Below are 17,136 nucleotides of genomic sequence, written 5' to 3'. Positions count from 1 at the left end.
GTCGTTATGTCAGAGTAGAGTACCATGGTATTACTTTGTGATGCCGCCAGATTACTTCTTTATAAAGGTATTACGTCTTTAAAAATATATATATATTTTTTTTCTTTTGCAATAAACAAATAATGTATATATATAAATAAGATCTTTTTTTAATTATGTATTTTTAGTGTAAAATTCATTTTTTTTTTTTAAATCAGTAATGCCTTTTCATGTTTCATTTAGATTTTTAAATGTTCTTAATATTTCATGTTTTAAATGTTTCATTAATGTGATTCAAAATATTTAAAAATACATTCTTGCCTGGACATCATATTTTCTTAATTATGATAATTATTTAGCTTTGTTATTTCTCAAAGTACAGTACCATGGTATTAATTTGTGATGCAACCACAGTACTTTGTTATATGGTGTTATATATGTTAAATAGCATGTATGTATTCATTATTAATTAACAGTTTCCCCTCAATAAACTCCTTTTTTTGCTGCTTATTAATAGTTACTAAGGTAGTTGTAATTTTAGGTATGGGTTAGTGTTAAGGGATCTAAAATATGCATGCCTTATCCATGCAGAACAAGGCATTAATATGCAATTTATTCGTATTAATAAACAATCAATATGCTAGTAATATGCATGCTAATAAGCAGCTAGTTAATATTGAAAATTGATCCTTAAATTAAAGTCTTACCCATTTATTTATCTATTTAGTGATTTACATTTTAGTAATTTGGTAATTTTAACAGTAAGAAAAAATTTAATACAAAATCTAAAAATATAAAATAACCTTGCTGAAATTTCTTGCATGCAAAGAGAACAAGAAAGCATTTCCTTGCATTCCTGCTTGCAAAGAATTTGCAATTATTGTGTCTATTGATTAAGTCAGTAAGGTTAACCTTTCTCTCTGGGTTTTGAACATGTAATATAAAGTTTGCCAATAGGGGGCAACTTTTCTGTGTTTTTCCCCTCTTTTTTATAATGAAAAAAGTGTGAGAAGGTGTTGATGTTTTAATCACTTGCTAGCGCTGGGCACTTATGTTCTAACTGTTTGCAGCAGAAGTGGGGCTGCAGTGTGTGTTATTTTATGTGGGAAATTAGTGGATTTGGATCGGAGAACTGTGAATTAAACCCACACACAGAGTCAGTCTGTGAATGGAAACTGTAGCCTTTTCCATATTTGAAGTTTGTGACTGGTCAAGTAGTTTAAAAGGTACTCTTTTAACGACTGCAACATGTTACAATTATTGTCAAATTGAATGTAAAAAGTCTAATTTAATGTAAATGTATTTTGCAAAATGTAATATTTATAGGACTGTCATTATGTTAAAAAATAGAAAAAAAGATTGAATCTTCTCTATCTTTTGTTTTTAAAATGAATGGCCAAGATTGTGTTACCATAAACGATTTCACTTTATAAGAACAATAACAACTTGCGGAATCTCTTTGTTTTTCCCCTCACTCTTTCTCTCTGTCAGATAGTGTTTGCTTATCTGTTGTTTAATTAAAGGGTTTCTTTTCTTCACCCTTCTATTGTTTCACCAGCACGGACAAAACCTTTGCTAGGGTCAGAGGGTTAACAGCCATCAACTGTGCTGCTTTTTTCTTTTTGTTTTGTTTAGGTCCTTTTTGTTCTCTCTCTCTCTCTCTCCCCCTCTCTCTCCTTTTTTTGTTTTATAGGGTCCCACACAAAGGCATTGCTTCACCTGACCCCCTCCCACCCCAAACACACACACACACACACACATGGCCTGCTACGGCCCCCGGCGGCCCCCGACTGCTGCTTGTGTCGCCATTTGAATTGATTATGTTTAGAGGGCTGCTTGTGATTGGTGGAGAAAGGGCGTGGTTGATTGGATAGTTTTGTATCTTGTCAGCTAGGGAGCAACATCGCGCGTGCAATCTGTCCATAACCCCGGGAAAACAGCTTGAGACGCGGCAGCACGCGCACAAGCTTGCTGTAAACGCCTCTCTCTCTCTCCCTCTCTCCCTCTCTCGCTCTCTCTCCCTCTCCGCTCTACGACTCGTGTCTCCTCATCTTCCGCGATCCTCCAAACGGCCCAGCTTCTCTCTGTTTACCCTGCCAGCCAAATGGAGTTTGTCAGGTTTGTCAATATGATTGATTCTGTAATTTTTTTGTTAAAGAGCTGTTTCTGTTGTCGTGGAAAAGTTTTACAATGCAGTACGTCTAGGGGGAAAGGAAGAGAGGTTGATTTCTCTGCACGCTGTTTGTATTAGATTCTATCATGCTAGTTGATTAGGAGACGTGTAAATGTGTGTAAGCTGTGATGTGATTATAAGTTGCTGTTTGAAGCTTCTCCTGTAAGTTGCAGCTTACAAGCACAGAATTTGAATGTGAGGCATTTGTTAGATGCTATTTTGTGTTATACATTCATGTTTTTAGTTGAAAACTATTATAGTTATGCAGAAACTTGTGCAGCTTTTTTTAGTCAATACATTTTTGTAAAAAGGTTTTTTAGAATACACACAGTGTTGGAATTGTTTATTTTAATTTAGATTGTTCCGTTTTGTATTTTATTCTGGTGAAAATGAGTGGCGTGTGTGTGTGTTGAGAAAGGTACGCTCCTCTTCATGGTTACCTATATTTAAAAGGGGGCAGGAACACACTCTGATTTGACACTTGTGTCATGGGCCCTCTGTGTGTGTGTGTGTGTGTGTGTGTGTGTGTGTGTGTGTGTGTGTGTGTGTGTGTGTGTGTGTGTGTGTGCGTGTGCGTGCACGCAAGAGTATAACCATTCACATGCCAGGAGTGTGATCATTGAAACTAAGGCAAAGTTTTGACACTCTCCTGTAGTTTATGTGGGCTGTTCATTTCTTCACTTGCTTGTTTTAAATATATGTATGCTGAAAAATAATCATTTGATATTTTATTGATGCGTTTAAAGCAAATGGCTTGAATGCTGATATGATCAGAATGCAAGTTTATGGTTGTTGTCCTTATTTAGTTTGTGAAGTTTGGGACTCAAGGTCGGTGGGGTTTTCGGTACGAGGATGGCAGGAGAGGACAGGGAGAGGTAACGACTAGACGTGTGGAAAATAAAGGCTAAAGAGGGAGCCTCGCGGAGGGTAATGCCGCACAGCTGTGACCACCGGGCCCCTTCGTTTAGAAAGCAAAAGAGAGGGGTGAGAGCTGATTGGGCTGACAGTTTGTAATCAGCCTTGATTTATTGTTCATTAGGAGTGCATTAGGGCCCGCTCTGGCTGGGGCCGAACCACATTCATGTTGTGCCCTGATAGGCCGAGAGCCTGCCAACACCTGTCATTTCTACCGCTCGACGCGTATTAGCAGTGACGACAGTGTTGGTGTGTGAGAGAATATTCACATGTGTGTGTTTACGTGAGATGGCAGAACAAGCAATCTGTGTGTGTGTTCAATAGATAGTTCCCATGGGAAAGTTTTTTTTTTTTTCATCAAGATTAAGAGGAAGAAAAGAGTTGGGGGGTTTCTGGTTAGCCGTTCATGCAGCTGACCTCTTTCACAGACATCTTGCTCTACATGATGTGGTAAGAGTGGAGAATACTTTGGTGATGATGACACACCGCGTTACCAGCTGTTCTCTTCTGTTGTCTTTTTCCTCCGTTCTCCCACAGGAAAAAGATAAAGAAAGAAAAAGTTTGCTTGTTTTTTTTTTTCTAAAGATGCATCTCTTCTTCCTTTTCTTGTACTCAGCTTCCAGAAAGCACACCAGGTGAGCATCCTCTCAGGAAGAAGCAGTGTAGTAACGAATTGCTCCAAAAGACACTTTTATGATATACTGTATAGCAAAAAAAAAAAAAAAAAAACATTGCGGCTGCTTTTTCGACTCACATCTGCAAGTTTATACTTTGAAAACTAATTTTAGCATGGAACAGTACAAATTTAGAGATTACTGTATATTCAGTTGAAATATTTGACCCTTGTAAGTTTTGATTTTATTTAACAAATTACGTCAAACTCATTTGTGTCTTCTTTTCAGAATTAGCTCAAATGCTAACAGTAGCTTTAACCAATATTTATCAACTCCGGTGGCAAACATCACAACATGACCAATCAAAACATGAATTGCAATTCACCAAAGACTTTGTGATGTGATAGAAACACAGATTAGCGTTGTCGTTGTATGGCGTTGTGCAGAATGGGACTCCTCCTATGCGAGGATGTGACGACCATTGTCTCAAATAAATTCTCAATTTGAGGAGGATTTGTGCAACTGTGATCTTAATTAAATCTCCACCGACTCCAATAACACGTCTGAAGGCATGCGCGATGTTGTGTAACCTCACTGAGCTGGTAAACTATAAATCATATCAGCAGGATGAGTAGAGCGAGAAAGAAAGAGAGAGGGTGCAGGAGGGAGGAAAGGGCGTTAAGGTGTAAAGTGGTCGAATGCAGTCTGTCGACACCATTCTTTTTAGTGGCACATGTCAGACTGGGTTGAGCGGGAGATGTTCAGTGGTCCCACATTATTTTAGTATGCGAGGAGAATCACGTCAAGGGTCACCTGGGGTTGAATTTTGTGGAGAGAAATTATTATTGCTGCCAGTTATGAGATTATCGCCACCTCAGTGACAAATTTACCAGTGGAAAGCTCTTTGAGCCTTGATTTTTGTGAGTTTGGGGCACGTTATTTAAGGCATTATTGTGGTTGCTAATTGGTTTTTATGATAAATTGTAATTGTAAACATGTGTACTGTTGATGAAAAATAGCTATTTAATAGTTCAAGCTTGATGAAAATGAAAAAATGAATAATTTAGTCTAGTTTTTAGTTAAACAGAACTACTTCGCATCATTCTTTGTTGCAGCATAACAATGAATATAACGTTTTAAATAATGAATAGTAATACATTTGAAATATAGTTTTTTTTTTTTTTAATGATGAGTTGCCATTTGTAAGTTTCTGCTAAATAGAAATAAAGAGATTATGCATTTTTTGCACATCCTTTGCTTTTTATGTACTTGCACTAGAAGTAAACAGTCAGCCTTTGCTGGAAAGTGAAAATGGGAGAAATAACTGAAATTGCCCAAAGCGCCCATTTAATTCTGACCGCAATCACATCATAATTACGTTTTCCAAACTGTAAAGTAGGTACTTTCCAGGAAGACTTGAAGGCAGTAGATGTCAAGGGTCAGGATATATTTAATATAAAATATAAATATGAATTCAGTTTGCTGGTGAGAAACCTCAGTAAAATATTTTGAATCTGCGTTCTAGTTTGTGTGCTTGTGTATTTATTTTTTGTGTTTATCCAAGGCACGACACATGCCCGTAGCACATCCATAATGCACCCATCCACAGTTAGTGCATGAGATCAAGTGAATATCCCCGAGCATCAGCTAGGAGGTTCCTGGGGCTGATGGTCCACCCCTTCGGGACACCCACCTGCAGTGGGGTTGAGTTAGTGTGGGAAAGGCAAAGCTGAACCTCATGCTCTCCTTCGCCCTTGCTTGTTTGTTTTACAGCAGAGCGGGCCAGCTCTGCTGAGAACTTGTTTGTTTGTGGTTTAGAAGTTAATTAAAGCGCAATCTGGATTTTTGTTTTTACAGTTGCCTTGAATGGCCGCTTTCCCCCCGCAGAAACTGCTCGGTAAATGGGCAGAAAATGTGACTATGATTATCCTGTTTATGTGAACTGTAAACGGGCTGCGAGAGAGCCAGAGCGAGGAAGAGGGAGTGGAATTATTTGTAGTTCAGAAGAGGCTGGGGAGATGGATATATCTCCGCTTCTGCCCCAGTGTGTTTTTGCTTTATAATAAAAACAATAATAATAATAATTGTATGTGCATGTTTTCAGAAATGCATAAATATTAGACAAGAATATCTCCATTTAATCTATTAGGAATTGAAAATTTGGTTTTCAAACTGTGTTTTTAAAACGTTCTACTCCGATTTACCCTTTTTATTAGCTTTTTTTTTTTTTTTTTAAACAAAACAGAATTTCTTGAGATTACAATTGGGCATTCAAATAAATAATTACACCATGCATGCAATAAGAAATCTTTTTTTACGTGGCACGCACGCACGGACAATGCTATTCACTGTATCTCTGGACAAGGTAAAGCAAGAGGCTTCAAACAGACCAAACCTCCTCTGATTTCTCAAGGGCTTGTTATTTTGTACTTCTCAATTCTATTTGATGTCCTGACAAAACAAGATGACACTGGGGAACTGGCTTTAAAATTTGATTTTCTTTTTTTCCTGCCCTCTTTCTTTCTTTTTCTGCAACCTGTTTCCGTGCGGCCAGTTCAATGTAAGAGATGCTCTGATTGAAGTTGCCCCCGTTCACTCTTCATCTTAATTGCCTATCTCTCTTTCCCTCTCTCTCTCTCTCCCTCTCTTTCTCTCGTTCACTCCATGCATGACATTTTGCTCTCTCAGGAAGAATGCGTTCTTTATTAAGTCAGCATCAGTATTTCTGAGGTTCGTCAGATGTTTCCTCGTTAGAGCCGTATTCTTGGATGCCGTTTCCTTCTCATAGTCATACTGAAGATGAACTGCATGATGGATTTGAGCGCTAGGCTTAAATGAGCTGGGTCCGCAGCTGTTTCCAGTACGCCGATCTCCCAGCTGGCAGTATTCTGTTGTTGTATACATTGAGATTCAACACCTTCAAGTTTTAATGATTAATAATTTACTGATGAATTTTATGCCCATTAATGTGGGCAGATTTACATGTGATTAAAAAGGCAAGATGTATTTTGTATAATGATTGTTTTTAATTACATTTTTGTTTTGCTTTGTCCTTTAAAGTCTTTTTTAAAAAGTAAAAATTAAATGTTTAACTTTTTTTTTTTTTTACATTTAACAATATCTTGACTCTTTTTTTTTTAAAGTGAGTGTGAGGATTACTTATTATTATTATTATTATTATTATTATTATTATTATTATTGCTGTTTGCATGTGTTGGCATGTAAATGATGTGTGTGTGTTTTGTTTGAGTATGTTACAGTTTCCTTGTGTGTGTATGTGTGTGTGTGTGTGTGTTAATGTGCTACACTCGCACCTGGCCTACACCTCTCCTTAGCGAAATTCATAACCATCAGCTTCTTCCAGTTTGCTCCCTTTCCTCCTCTCCTAATAGTTCTTTCTTTTTCTGTGCAAACAAGTCTTGGTCTGTTTAAAACTGTCCAAATGACAGCTGAAATATGCATTCATATATCAATATCAATTTCATTTTGCACACTTCCACAATACCGGCCAGAGGAGAAGAGTGAACAACTCTGAGCAGTAAGCAGCGGTATCCCTCACTCCTCTTGAGTGCTGCTGATATAGTGGCCAGGATGAGATTCTTCTGCTGAAGTGCTTCTCTTCTGCAGCAGGCCTGTCTTAAAGTGATTCCAGCTCATTCACCAGTGGATTAAATGCTAGTAGTTACAATGATCAATAGGTTAAGAGGAGCCCATCCCTCTCCCCACTAATGACCTCAGTGGTAATGGGCAGTAAAATGTGAGCTGTAATAGGTTTGGTAGAAGTGGACACACACACACACATACACACATTCGTGAGGTAAATGAGGGTGTGAAGTTGGTGTCAGTGTGTCTGTAAGGTGTGGATTTAAAGGGTTTAATTGGAGCAGGCTGGTGTTGTGATTTGTCATGGCCCGAGAAGTTAGTAAATGTTTGTTACTTCTTTTACAAAGCATTTACCTTTACGTCAGATATGTTTTAAAGTCTTTATTTGGTAGTTGGAACTGTTATAAAATCTATTTGAAAAAGTTGCTTGGTTTTAAGGATGGTTCCAACCTTTACAAAATATATTTTGAGAAACACAAATTATTATATATATATTATTATTATTATTATTATATAACATAACATCAATAATTTTTTTTTTGTACGATAATTTCAGTTACGTTTATTTTGAGAGTTAAAGTTAGTTTCTGAATTTGACAAAGAAAAATGAACTCATAAATACAAAGTCTAATGCAATTTGTCTTTATTTATGCATTATAATTAAGAAAAAAGTTAAAATCAAACTCAAAAGTAGTTTACTCAAAACCGAAGATCTATCAAACATTTCTGAAAATTTTAGAAAAACACATTGTTTGTGTTTAAATGTTATGTTGTAAATTTAAATCTAATCAAGTCAAATTAAATTAACTTTAGTAAAAATATCAGTTACTTTTATAAACATTACATTTCAAAAACCATGTAGACATTAAATAATAATAAAAACAACAGCACTAAAATATAAATTAAAACTGAAAAAAAAACATATTTTATAATATTCATAAAAACTATAATAGTATCTCTATGATAAAGTCAAATTAATCAAATTAGCAAGAATTTCTTAGCTAAGTATAAATGTACCCGTGCTTGGTGTCCGTGTGTTTTAGCTTGTATTGTCTCACCACCCACCCGTCTGCCTCTTTGACCTTCAGAATAGTTCATCAAAATTAGTGGCGCTGAAAAAACAAGGACATGAGTGCATAATGACTGTGAAATGAAGAAATCAAGGGGTGCAGACTATGCAAATGGTGCGCTAAGTCATGTGAAAAATGGGTCGCATATTAAGATGTAACACCCGTGTATTGGGGTGTATGCATGTGTTTTACTTTGATCAGAGCACCACATCCATTTTGGTGATGAGTTTATAAAACATTCAAGTCTTTCTCTGTAACACTGTGTGTATTTAGGAAGTTCTTTAAAGGTTTTTTATTGTTATATTCAGTGTGGGCTGTAATAGGCGGAGACAGTGTGGAGGTTAACCCCGGTCCTCACAGAGGCAACAGACTCAATTACATTCATCAAGACGGGAGAAATTTAAACGCGTGTCAGCGGTTCTGAATCAGATGCAATTGGGGTAACCTTGGTGAAGGGAGACTGTCGCCCTAATGTCTGGCCAATCAGGAGCAGATGTGAGACATGCATCTGCGATCTCGCACACGCTCGCTAAAACACGCTGGGGATATGTTAACAGTTGCAAATGCCCGCCGCTATCAAGTTCAGCACAGACGTGGTTTGTCACCCAATGTCACAAAGGAGATTTTAATGGCGTGGAGTATCAGAGAAAAGCTGACACTGAGACACACACGTACACTGTATTCATGCAGCCTCTTCTCTAATTAAAGACCCCTGTCAACAGCACGAGGACCCTCTCAATGTCATCACACGTCATTTTCCTTTCCGGCCATAATATGTTCTAGTTTTTTATTCAGCTTGAGCTTGTTTGAATGCCCTTTAATGTGTGTTTTGATATTTCTTTTTTTTAGAGAGGGGGGATTTTTTTTTTCCTCCATACTCATGAATTGTTTTTGATGAACTAACAAAGGACACAGTCGACAGCATATCCTGCATTTATTCATGTTAATTGATATTCAGCGATTTTAAGTTTATGTACACTACCAAGAGAGGTGTGACCCATTTTAGTGAAGTATCACAGGGACAAGACGTGGGGGCAATCATGAAAGAAAAATGAAAATACAAAATGTATTCACACAGTCACAAGCAAAACATGGACAGCACTCCAGAATAATGGCCTGTGTGTGGCCTTGTCAGTGGAGTGGGACGTTTGATGATGGGGACGCTCTGTGGTTGTTCATCTGTGTTTGTGTGTGTGTGTGTTTTGTATCTTTCAGTCTCCTATCAGTCAATGCAGCTTTGGCTTCTCGTATCAATGCTTCTAAAAGCTCCTCAGGTGGTTTTAGAGAAACAAATCTTGATCTTCATCTGGTGACAGGTTACTGACAGGATATGTTATCTTTAGTGTATGTGTTGTAGTATATGGGAGTATTTTGTGATTATCCAATTGCCATTGTATTCATATGTCTGTCCTCTTGCTGTGTTTGTGTAGGTCCCAGTTTCTGTTGCTATGATGACACCACAGGTCATAACTCCTCAGCAGATGCAGCAGATCCTCCAACACCAAGTTCTGAGCCCACAGCAGCTCCAGCTGTTACTGCAGCAGCAACAAGCACTGATGTTACAGCAGGTGCGCACTTTCCTTCTGTTTCAGACCATGGACAAATGTTTACATTTCTTTTCTTCTGTTCGAATAGAACTATTAAGAGCCATTGAGGGTATGTGTGTCACAATGGGCGCAATGTGAAGTGGAATTCAGTAAATAAGTAAAAAAATAACTAATTATTAATTTGATAATTTAGATAATTATCATAATATAATTTGTATAATTATTGATATTATTGTTATTATTAATATCATCATCATATTAATACAATAAAAATGTTATAGTCTGTTAGTCTTGTAGAAACATATTGGGCATTATAACTATAATAACATAATACAACAGGTAAATATAGTCTGTTTATTTTGTCTGGTTCGTTTTAATATGATGTGCATATTTCAACCATTTTACAATGGTTTCAACAAATCAGATTTTAGAGCTAGAACTATTATTTATTATTTAATTAATTGGCAAAAGAATGCCCTACAAACAGTTAATTTCTTTTACATTGCATTGAGCATACAGCACATCCCTCTCTTTAATCTGCTTTAACTGTTGTCTACATGACCAACAAATGGGCAAGAAAAAAAAATATTGTTTTACAAGAATTTGAAATATTCTAATGAAACAACTTGTACAGTTCTATGGTAAATCTGTGACAGATGACTCAAAGAATTCCATTCATTCTGAATATGAGCTCTTTACTGTTGCCTGTTCCTGATTCTCAGGAAATGTTGGGTTTTGAAATGAGAGTGAGGGATCTGTAAACAAACTCCCAGATGTTCACAGTTTGATGTTCAACTTCTGTTCTTATTCAAAGCGATTTAGAATTAATTGTGTAAGTATTATTATGCCACAGATATTTAATATAGAATAAGTTAGGTAATGTACTGTAACAAAATGTCTTAATTCTAACGATCAGAGTGGAGGGAAATAAAAAAGAAAACATAACAGAAGTACTGAAGAGGTGTCTTTAGTTTATGACTCTGTGTGACTTTGCAGCAGCAACTCCAGGAGTTCTACAAGAAACAGCAAGAACAACTCCACCTTCAGTTCATCCAGCAGCAGCATGGCAGCAAACAGCAGAATAAAGAGGTATGCTGGCTGTATTACTTTACACATACTGTACACTCAGCCCTGGTGTTCATTACCTGCCCCCAGTGCATCCAGCAGCAGGAGAACACAAGCGAAACCATTCCAGGGCCACTGTTGTGTTATTTTGAGTTTTGACATTGGGAAGAACCCTTTCCTGTTCTTCTATTTCTACACCAGCAATAAGCGCTAACCTCTTTTTCTGTTTATTTTGATATTCTGTTTTAAACAGTTGTGATATTAAATGTATTTATTTGATGTTGCCCCTCCAATATAATCTATTTTTTCCAGAATAATTAGAATTTAGATTTTTTTTTTCCTTCTTTTGGAAGGAAGTCACTTACATACTGAAGAGGATTAGGGCCAAGCAATAATAATAATAATAATAATAATAAAACATTTAGATATTAAAGTCATTATAATGCGAGATTAAACGCATGTGATGTCTAAATTATAAATCATTAAATTTTTAAATTAAATTGTGAAAAAAAAGTTTTGGTGTTTTGAGAAAAATCTCGTAAAATTCCAAGAAAAAAATATTAAATTAAATGTTGAGAAGAAATTCATTAAATTACTAGAATAAAGTCGAAATACAATTCTGAGAATAAACACACTTGTGTCATGTTAATTTTATCTCGTTGGACTGCTTTCATAGAGAGCAATGCTTGTAGATAATAGCATGTGCTGTCGACCATAGTTCCAATCTGCCTTTTGCCGAACTTGCTCATATTCCTTTTTTCATCAAATATCACATCGGATGCTATTAACACTGAGTGAAAATAGTGATATATTCTATTTACTCTAAGAGACAACAGCAGCATTTTTAATGATGTGCTTTTTACACTAAGTGAAAATAGTGAATTTATTTACGCTATGTAAAACTAACAGATTTTTGCAATAAGTGTAAATAGTAAGTAGATGCTATTTATACTTCTAAATAGTGACAGATACTATTTCCACCTCAGTATTGTTGTACATTAACAGGACACAATAATAGTGTAAATTATTTTATTTATTAAAATTATTAAATAGAAACTATAGAAGATGTTAAAAAGTCTTCTCTATAGCCTACTAACCCCTAAACCTACCCAATTAATACAACATTATTAAACAGTCATTGGCAAATGTTTTCTACTTTTCCGATGTGATATGTGATGAAAAAAGGAAGAAGCGCGAGTTTGGCAAAAGGCAGATTTGAACTCTGGTTGACAGCATAGGCTTCATTCACGAGCATTGATCTCTACAACGCTGATCAACACTGTCCATGAGATAAATTAAACATGACATGAATGTGTTTGTTCTCAATATTTAATTACAGATTTTTTTCTTGAAACACGATGACTTTTTTCTTGAAATTTAATGAGCTTATTCGCAACATTTTATTTAAAAATTTTTCTCAAAATTTAACAAGTTCAGTTTCACATTAGAATGACTTTAATCTCAATATGTTTTTCTTTTTTTATTATTGCTTGTCCCTTATCATCTTCCGTACTTACATTCGCCAAGGCAGCATTTGTTTGACCAAAAATACAGTAAAAGCAGTGATATTATAAAATATTATTACAATTTTAAAATGTAATTTATTCCTGTGATGGCAAAACTGAATTTTCAGCCGTCATTATTCCAGTCTTACGTGTCACATAATCCTTCAGAAATCCTTAAAAAAAAAAAAAAAAAATTGTTCAAAAAGAACAGATTTTTTTGAGCGGAGTATATATTTGGTGGAAATATCTGTGTAGTTTTGTCACAGTAAAATGTATTAAATCAATCTAAAAGTACAATTTTATTTGCCAAAATATTTAATAAACAAACACTTGTGATTCAACAAGAAATTGGTGCGCAGAATCCGAATAGATTATTTCATGAGTGCTCTGTGTATTTATATTTATGTGTACAATATGACCAGATTGAATGCTACATGAGGCTTCCCCACTGACAGAAATACAGCACAGTTGTAGTATATCTGAAGTCTTCTACCTCTTTGTCTTTCTCTGTCTTGTTTCATTTTAAGGCTGTATCACCAGCTGTGTTTCTGGCTGCTCTAATGACAGCAGGAGAAGCCAATGCTCTGGACAAAAGAAGCGATTATCGCACGGTCAAAAGCTGTTCAGAGACAATCAGAGTTTCACTCTTTAACTTCCCCACCGAGAGCTTAGAGCTCAAACTGTAACAGGAGAGCGAGTGTATAAATGAAGGCGAATGTAATAAAACACACACGCACACACACACACGCATACACATGTTCTCACATGCTTACTTCAAAGTCCCCCAACTCGCTAATTAATGAACTGGGGGCTTCAGTTTGGACAAGTTGTGGTGTGTTGCCTCCATAAATCAATGCAACAGGACTGTTTCTCTTGCCTCTGACAGAAGCTGTCACTCTTACTCTCTTTCTTTCTCTCGCTCTCTCTCTCGTGTCAGAAGGACAGATGAGGGGAAGGGGCTCTAAAATAGGAGGGGGGTTGAAAGAGAGAGGGTGGCACCGTCAAAAGAAGAAACAATTGATCAGCTGAATGGAACGTGATGAACAGGAAGAAAAACACCATTTTAAAGAGTATTATGTATGATCACAGGAATTTGATGCAGCCCTCAAGAGGCTCTCCTCCGTCTGCGCGTGTTTTTCTCTGTCTCTCTCTCTCTCTCGCACGCCCGCTCCCTTTCTCCCCCTCCTTCGGCTTTCTCTCGTGCAGTCATCAAAAGATGGAATACGAATTGTTGCAGCGACTCCCCCCACGGGGGTCAGACAATAACCCCCCGCTGCTGCTTTGTGCCTCTTTTATTTAAAAGACAACACAATTTCTTAGGTTTTCAAAGATTTTTAACTTTGGATTAGAGAAGATGCAATAAAAGGGCCTGCCAGCGTCAGTCTGGATCATGTTGTCATCCTCTCTGTTCTTGCTATTCTCGCGTGCCACTCCGAGTTAACCTCCCGTTTGCAAGCTGGGCCGGCGTTAACACTTCGGTTAACACTTGTGTGCCAAGAAAGATCTCGAGTGGTTCATGCTGACATATGTATGGAAATAAACACACTTTATAATGTGGTGCAATTTTTATCACAAGCTGACACTCTAATAGTGTCCAATCAAATCCGAATGGAATCAATTGAAATAGTTTTTTTTTTTTCATGTAATTTTGAGCCTTTTAAAGTTAGAAATAGATCTCTTACATAATTTTATTTGTAAAGAGTATTTTACATAAAAGTCAGCATTGTGTTTTCTGTCAATTTCCATGGACTTTTTGCTTTTAATTGTCCTGGTAATGAAAAAGAAGACTAGGGTAATGTGATCAGGACACGACCTGGAACTGAACCTGCTTCTCTGTGGGAGCACCACAGCATGCATATGTTGCACTACCATTGCGCTAACCAATGACATTAAAACAGTTGTATGTCCAAAGCCTCATGATTAGAGTTAGAGCAGGGAGAAAGAGAGAGAAAAAGAAACAGACCTTTGACGATGATGGGTGGACCATAAATGAGAAAAAAAAAAAAAAAAAAGAGAGCGAGCACTTTATCAGGCTGTTTCAGATCTGTTCTGGGTCTAAAGGTTGACCTGTTCACTGCTGTGCTTCAGGACCTTTTTTGTGTGCCTTCTGTTTGGAGAAATAAACACAAAGTGAAGCATCCTGTGTTTGGGAAGAGGGTGCGGCACACAGCTTGGCAAAGCTAGTTTGCACTTTAATGTACCAACAAACATGCACACACACACACACGTGACCGTTGGGTCCATTTATTTTAACTCTGTCCCTCAGAAACCTTCAAAGGAACTGTCCTGTGATTATGGCTGATGTTTAGCCATTGTTATAATGCAACGAGGAGGTCATGAACAACAATGTTAACATTGAAAGGGGTCAACAGAAGGGGTCAACAGCCCTGCATCTCCAACACATCTTCCATTTGTTTTGACTGAGAGGTGACTGGGGATGTTAGATAATTTCCTCCAATTTATCGTTCTGACAACGCAACAGTCCGTTCGCCCATTCCTCCCTCTTCTTCAGTCTTTCAACACCCTCTTCTCCCTATTTCCCTTCCACTTTTACTAACTCCCCCCCCCCCCTTCCTCTCAAAATTTCCCCAGTCCTATTTTACTTCCCTTTTTCTTGAAACCCCATTCCATCTGTCCAGATGTAAATGCTATATTACCGTCTTTGAATATTCAATAAATGTGTTAAAAAGCATGTTAATGGAATCTTAACCTGTTAAGGCATTAACATGAAAAGAATTAAAAATATGTTGTGAAAATGAAATAAATATTAATATTTAAAATATCAATGCATTGAACCTTATTGTCAATTTTGTAACAGTTCAAGACATTCAATCCAATTTGACTGTGTTTATTTTATGCATAAATATCTTGATCTTGAATATCTGGCACATTTCACATTATAAAAAAAAAAAAAAAAATAATAATAATAATCTTAGAAATTACTTTATGCAATATACTGTAATGAGAGAATGAATCATACAGTATATAATATTAACACACACACATTGCTCAACTCTCCTCTTATTGCATGGTTAACCTGTTACTTCACAGTCCTGATTTATCCAAAGGAGACGATTGGTTGGCTCCCCTGGCTCTGCACTTAGACGATGAAGAATATTATACAGCTCTTTTCAGACACAGGTTGTTTGCGGAGTTATGAATGGCCATAATTAAAATCATGTGGCTCGTATTAGGAATGATTAACAACATTTCATTATTTGTCATGAGCCTCCCTGACTCCTCGTTAATTAAGAGGGGACTCGAATGTGGGAATGTACCTGTCCATGCCTCTTTGTGTGTGTGTGTGTGTGTGTGTGTGTGTGTGTGTATCTTTAGCAGCCCTGAATGAATAAGTATGTTTGTGCATGTGTTGACGTAATTGTTTGTGAGTGTGAGGATGATATGTAGACCTCTCATCCTCTCTCCGTCTCCCTCGGCAGGTGTCTGCGCAGCAGTTGGCGTTCCAGCAACAGCTGCTCCAGGTTCAGCAGCTCCAGCAGCAGCATCTCCTGAGCCTGCAGAGACAAGGCCTGCTGTCCATTCAGCCCAACCAGACTCTGCCCCTGCACTCCCTCACTCAGGGTAAGCACAGACACATCCATCACCCCTTAAGAGGTTTGTCACACTGAGAGCAACAGGAATTACAGATAAAAAAAAAATGTATAAAAAAAAGTGCAACAAAATTATTCACAACATGAATTTTCAGCAGCCTCGAAGAAAATATCACTTCTTATCACACTGTTTGGAGTATGCTTTATTTAATTTTTTTGCTAAATTCAGGGGATGGGCATTTAATGATCAAAAGTTCATATGAATACATACATGAAAAGGAAAATGTTTTTCTTTTTTTGCAGTTAGTGTTGATTTTTGAACATTTTTCACAAGCATTCAAAATTAGGGGAAATATTGTGCTTGGTGAGAATAGGATTTTATGTTCTTTTTACATTATAGTTTTTGTTGCTTTTTGCTTTTAGAACCAGAAAATGTTCCACACTTCCATCACATATGAATCCAGTATTTCTCTCTTTTAACTCTAATGTCTTACGTTGGCTCTCCTTCAGCCCTAAACATACTAGCACCATTGTTTTCTAACTTCAGCCCACTAAACTAGTCAAAGATTAATCACTTCACAAGCAGTCAGTGAGTCAAAAGGTGTTTTTCCAGGAGGTGTATTGCTTTATTTTCTTTGTCATATTTACTTAAGGAGCAGCAACAGAATGACAAAGACTGTATTCATACTGGCTTTGTTTTGAGCTTTGTTTTTGTTTCTTTCGAAAGCTGACTGTACTCTCTCCAGGCTAAGACAAACAAGCCCATAACAAGATAAGGCCGTATAAAGGTTGGGGAGTGGGTGCTTGGGTAACACGCAAATACAAACTGTGTTTGTTCAGTCTTGTTATTGTTTGATCAGGGCATAATCGGAAAGCTGATCCACTCCACATACCCAGGTTGCCTTGGGGCTGGGGCGAGGCGATGCTTTATGATGAGAAGCCACAGGCTAGTGACAGACAGGCGGCCATCTTAGTGAAGAATGATTTTTTTTCTCTAACTGGTGATTGGATGACATCTCAGAGCAGCCGTTACCCAGGGAACATTGCAAGCATGCAAGGCCCAATCAGAGGACAGTTCTGAAAATGGGACAGGACACATGCTGATATGCATATA

At 37.1% G+C, this 17,136-nt stretch overlaps 1 protein-coding gene across 7 annotated transcripts in view; it reads left to right on the top strand.

Annotated features, from left to right (window-relative positions):
• The window catches only part of LOC113050482 (forkhead box protein P1-B-like), a 122,023-nt gene that overhangs the window by 72,300 nt on the left and 32,587 nt on the right, over positions 1 to 17,136 (top strand). For 4 of the 7 annotated variants that reach the window (XM_026213466.1, XM_026213465.1, XM_026213464.1 and 1 more), the window contains 3 exons: positions 9,785 to 9,922; positions 10,898 to 10,990; positions 15,912 to 16,053. In XM_026213466.1, the coding sequence (XP_026069251.1) occupies positions 9,785 to 9,922; positions 10,898 to 10,990; positions 15,912 to 16,053 (373 nt within the window). Of the gene's footprint in view, positions 1 to 1,753; positions 2,098 to 9,784; positions 9,923 to 10,897; positions 10,991 to 15,911; positions 16,054 to 17,136 lie in introns of those variants that run through there. The other 3 variants (XM_026213467.1, XM_026213469.1, XM_026213470.1) reach the window with 2 other exon arrangements.

Source organism: Carassius auratus, chromosome 31, assembly GCF_003368295.1.
Source record: "Carassius auratus strain Wakin chromosome 31, ASM336829v1, whole genome shotgun sequence".
NCBI lineage: Eukaryota > Metazoa > Chordata > Actinopteri > Cypriniformes > Cyprinidae > Carassius > Carassius auratus.
This window is presented reverse-complemented; position numbering and strand designations above follow the sequence as displayed.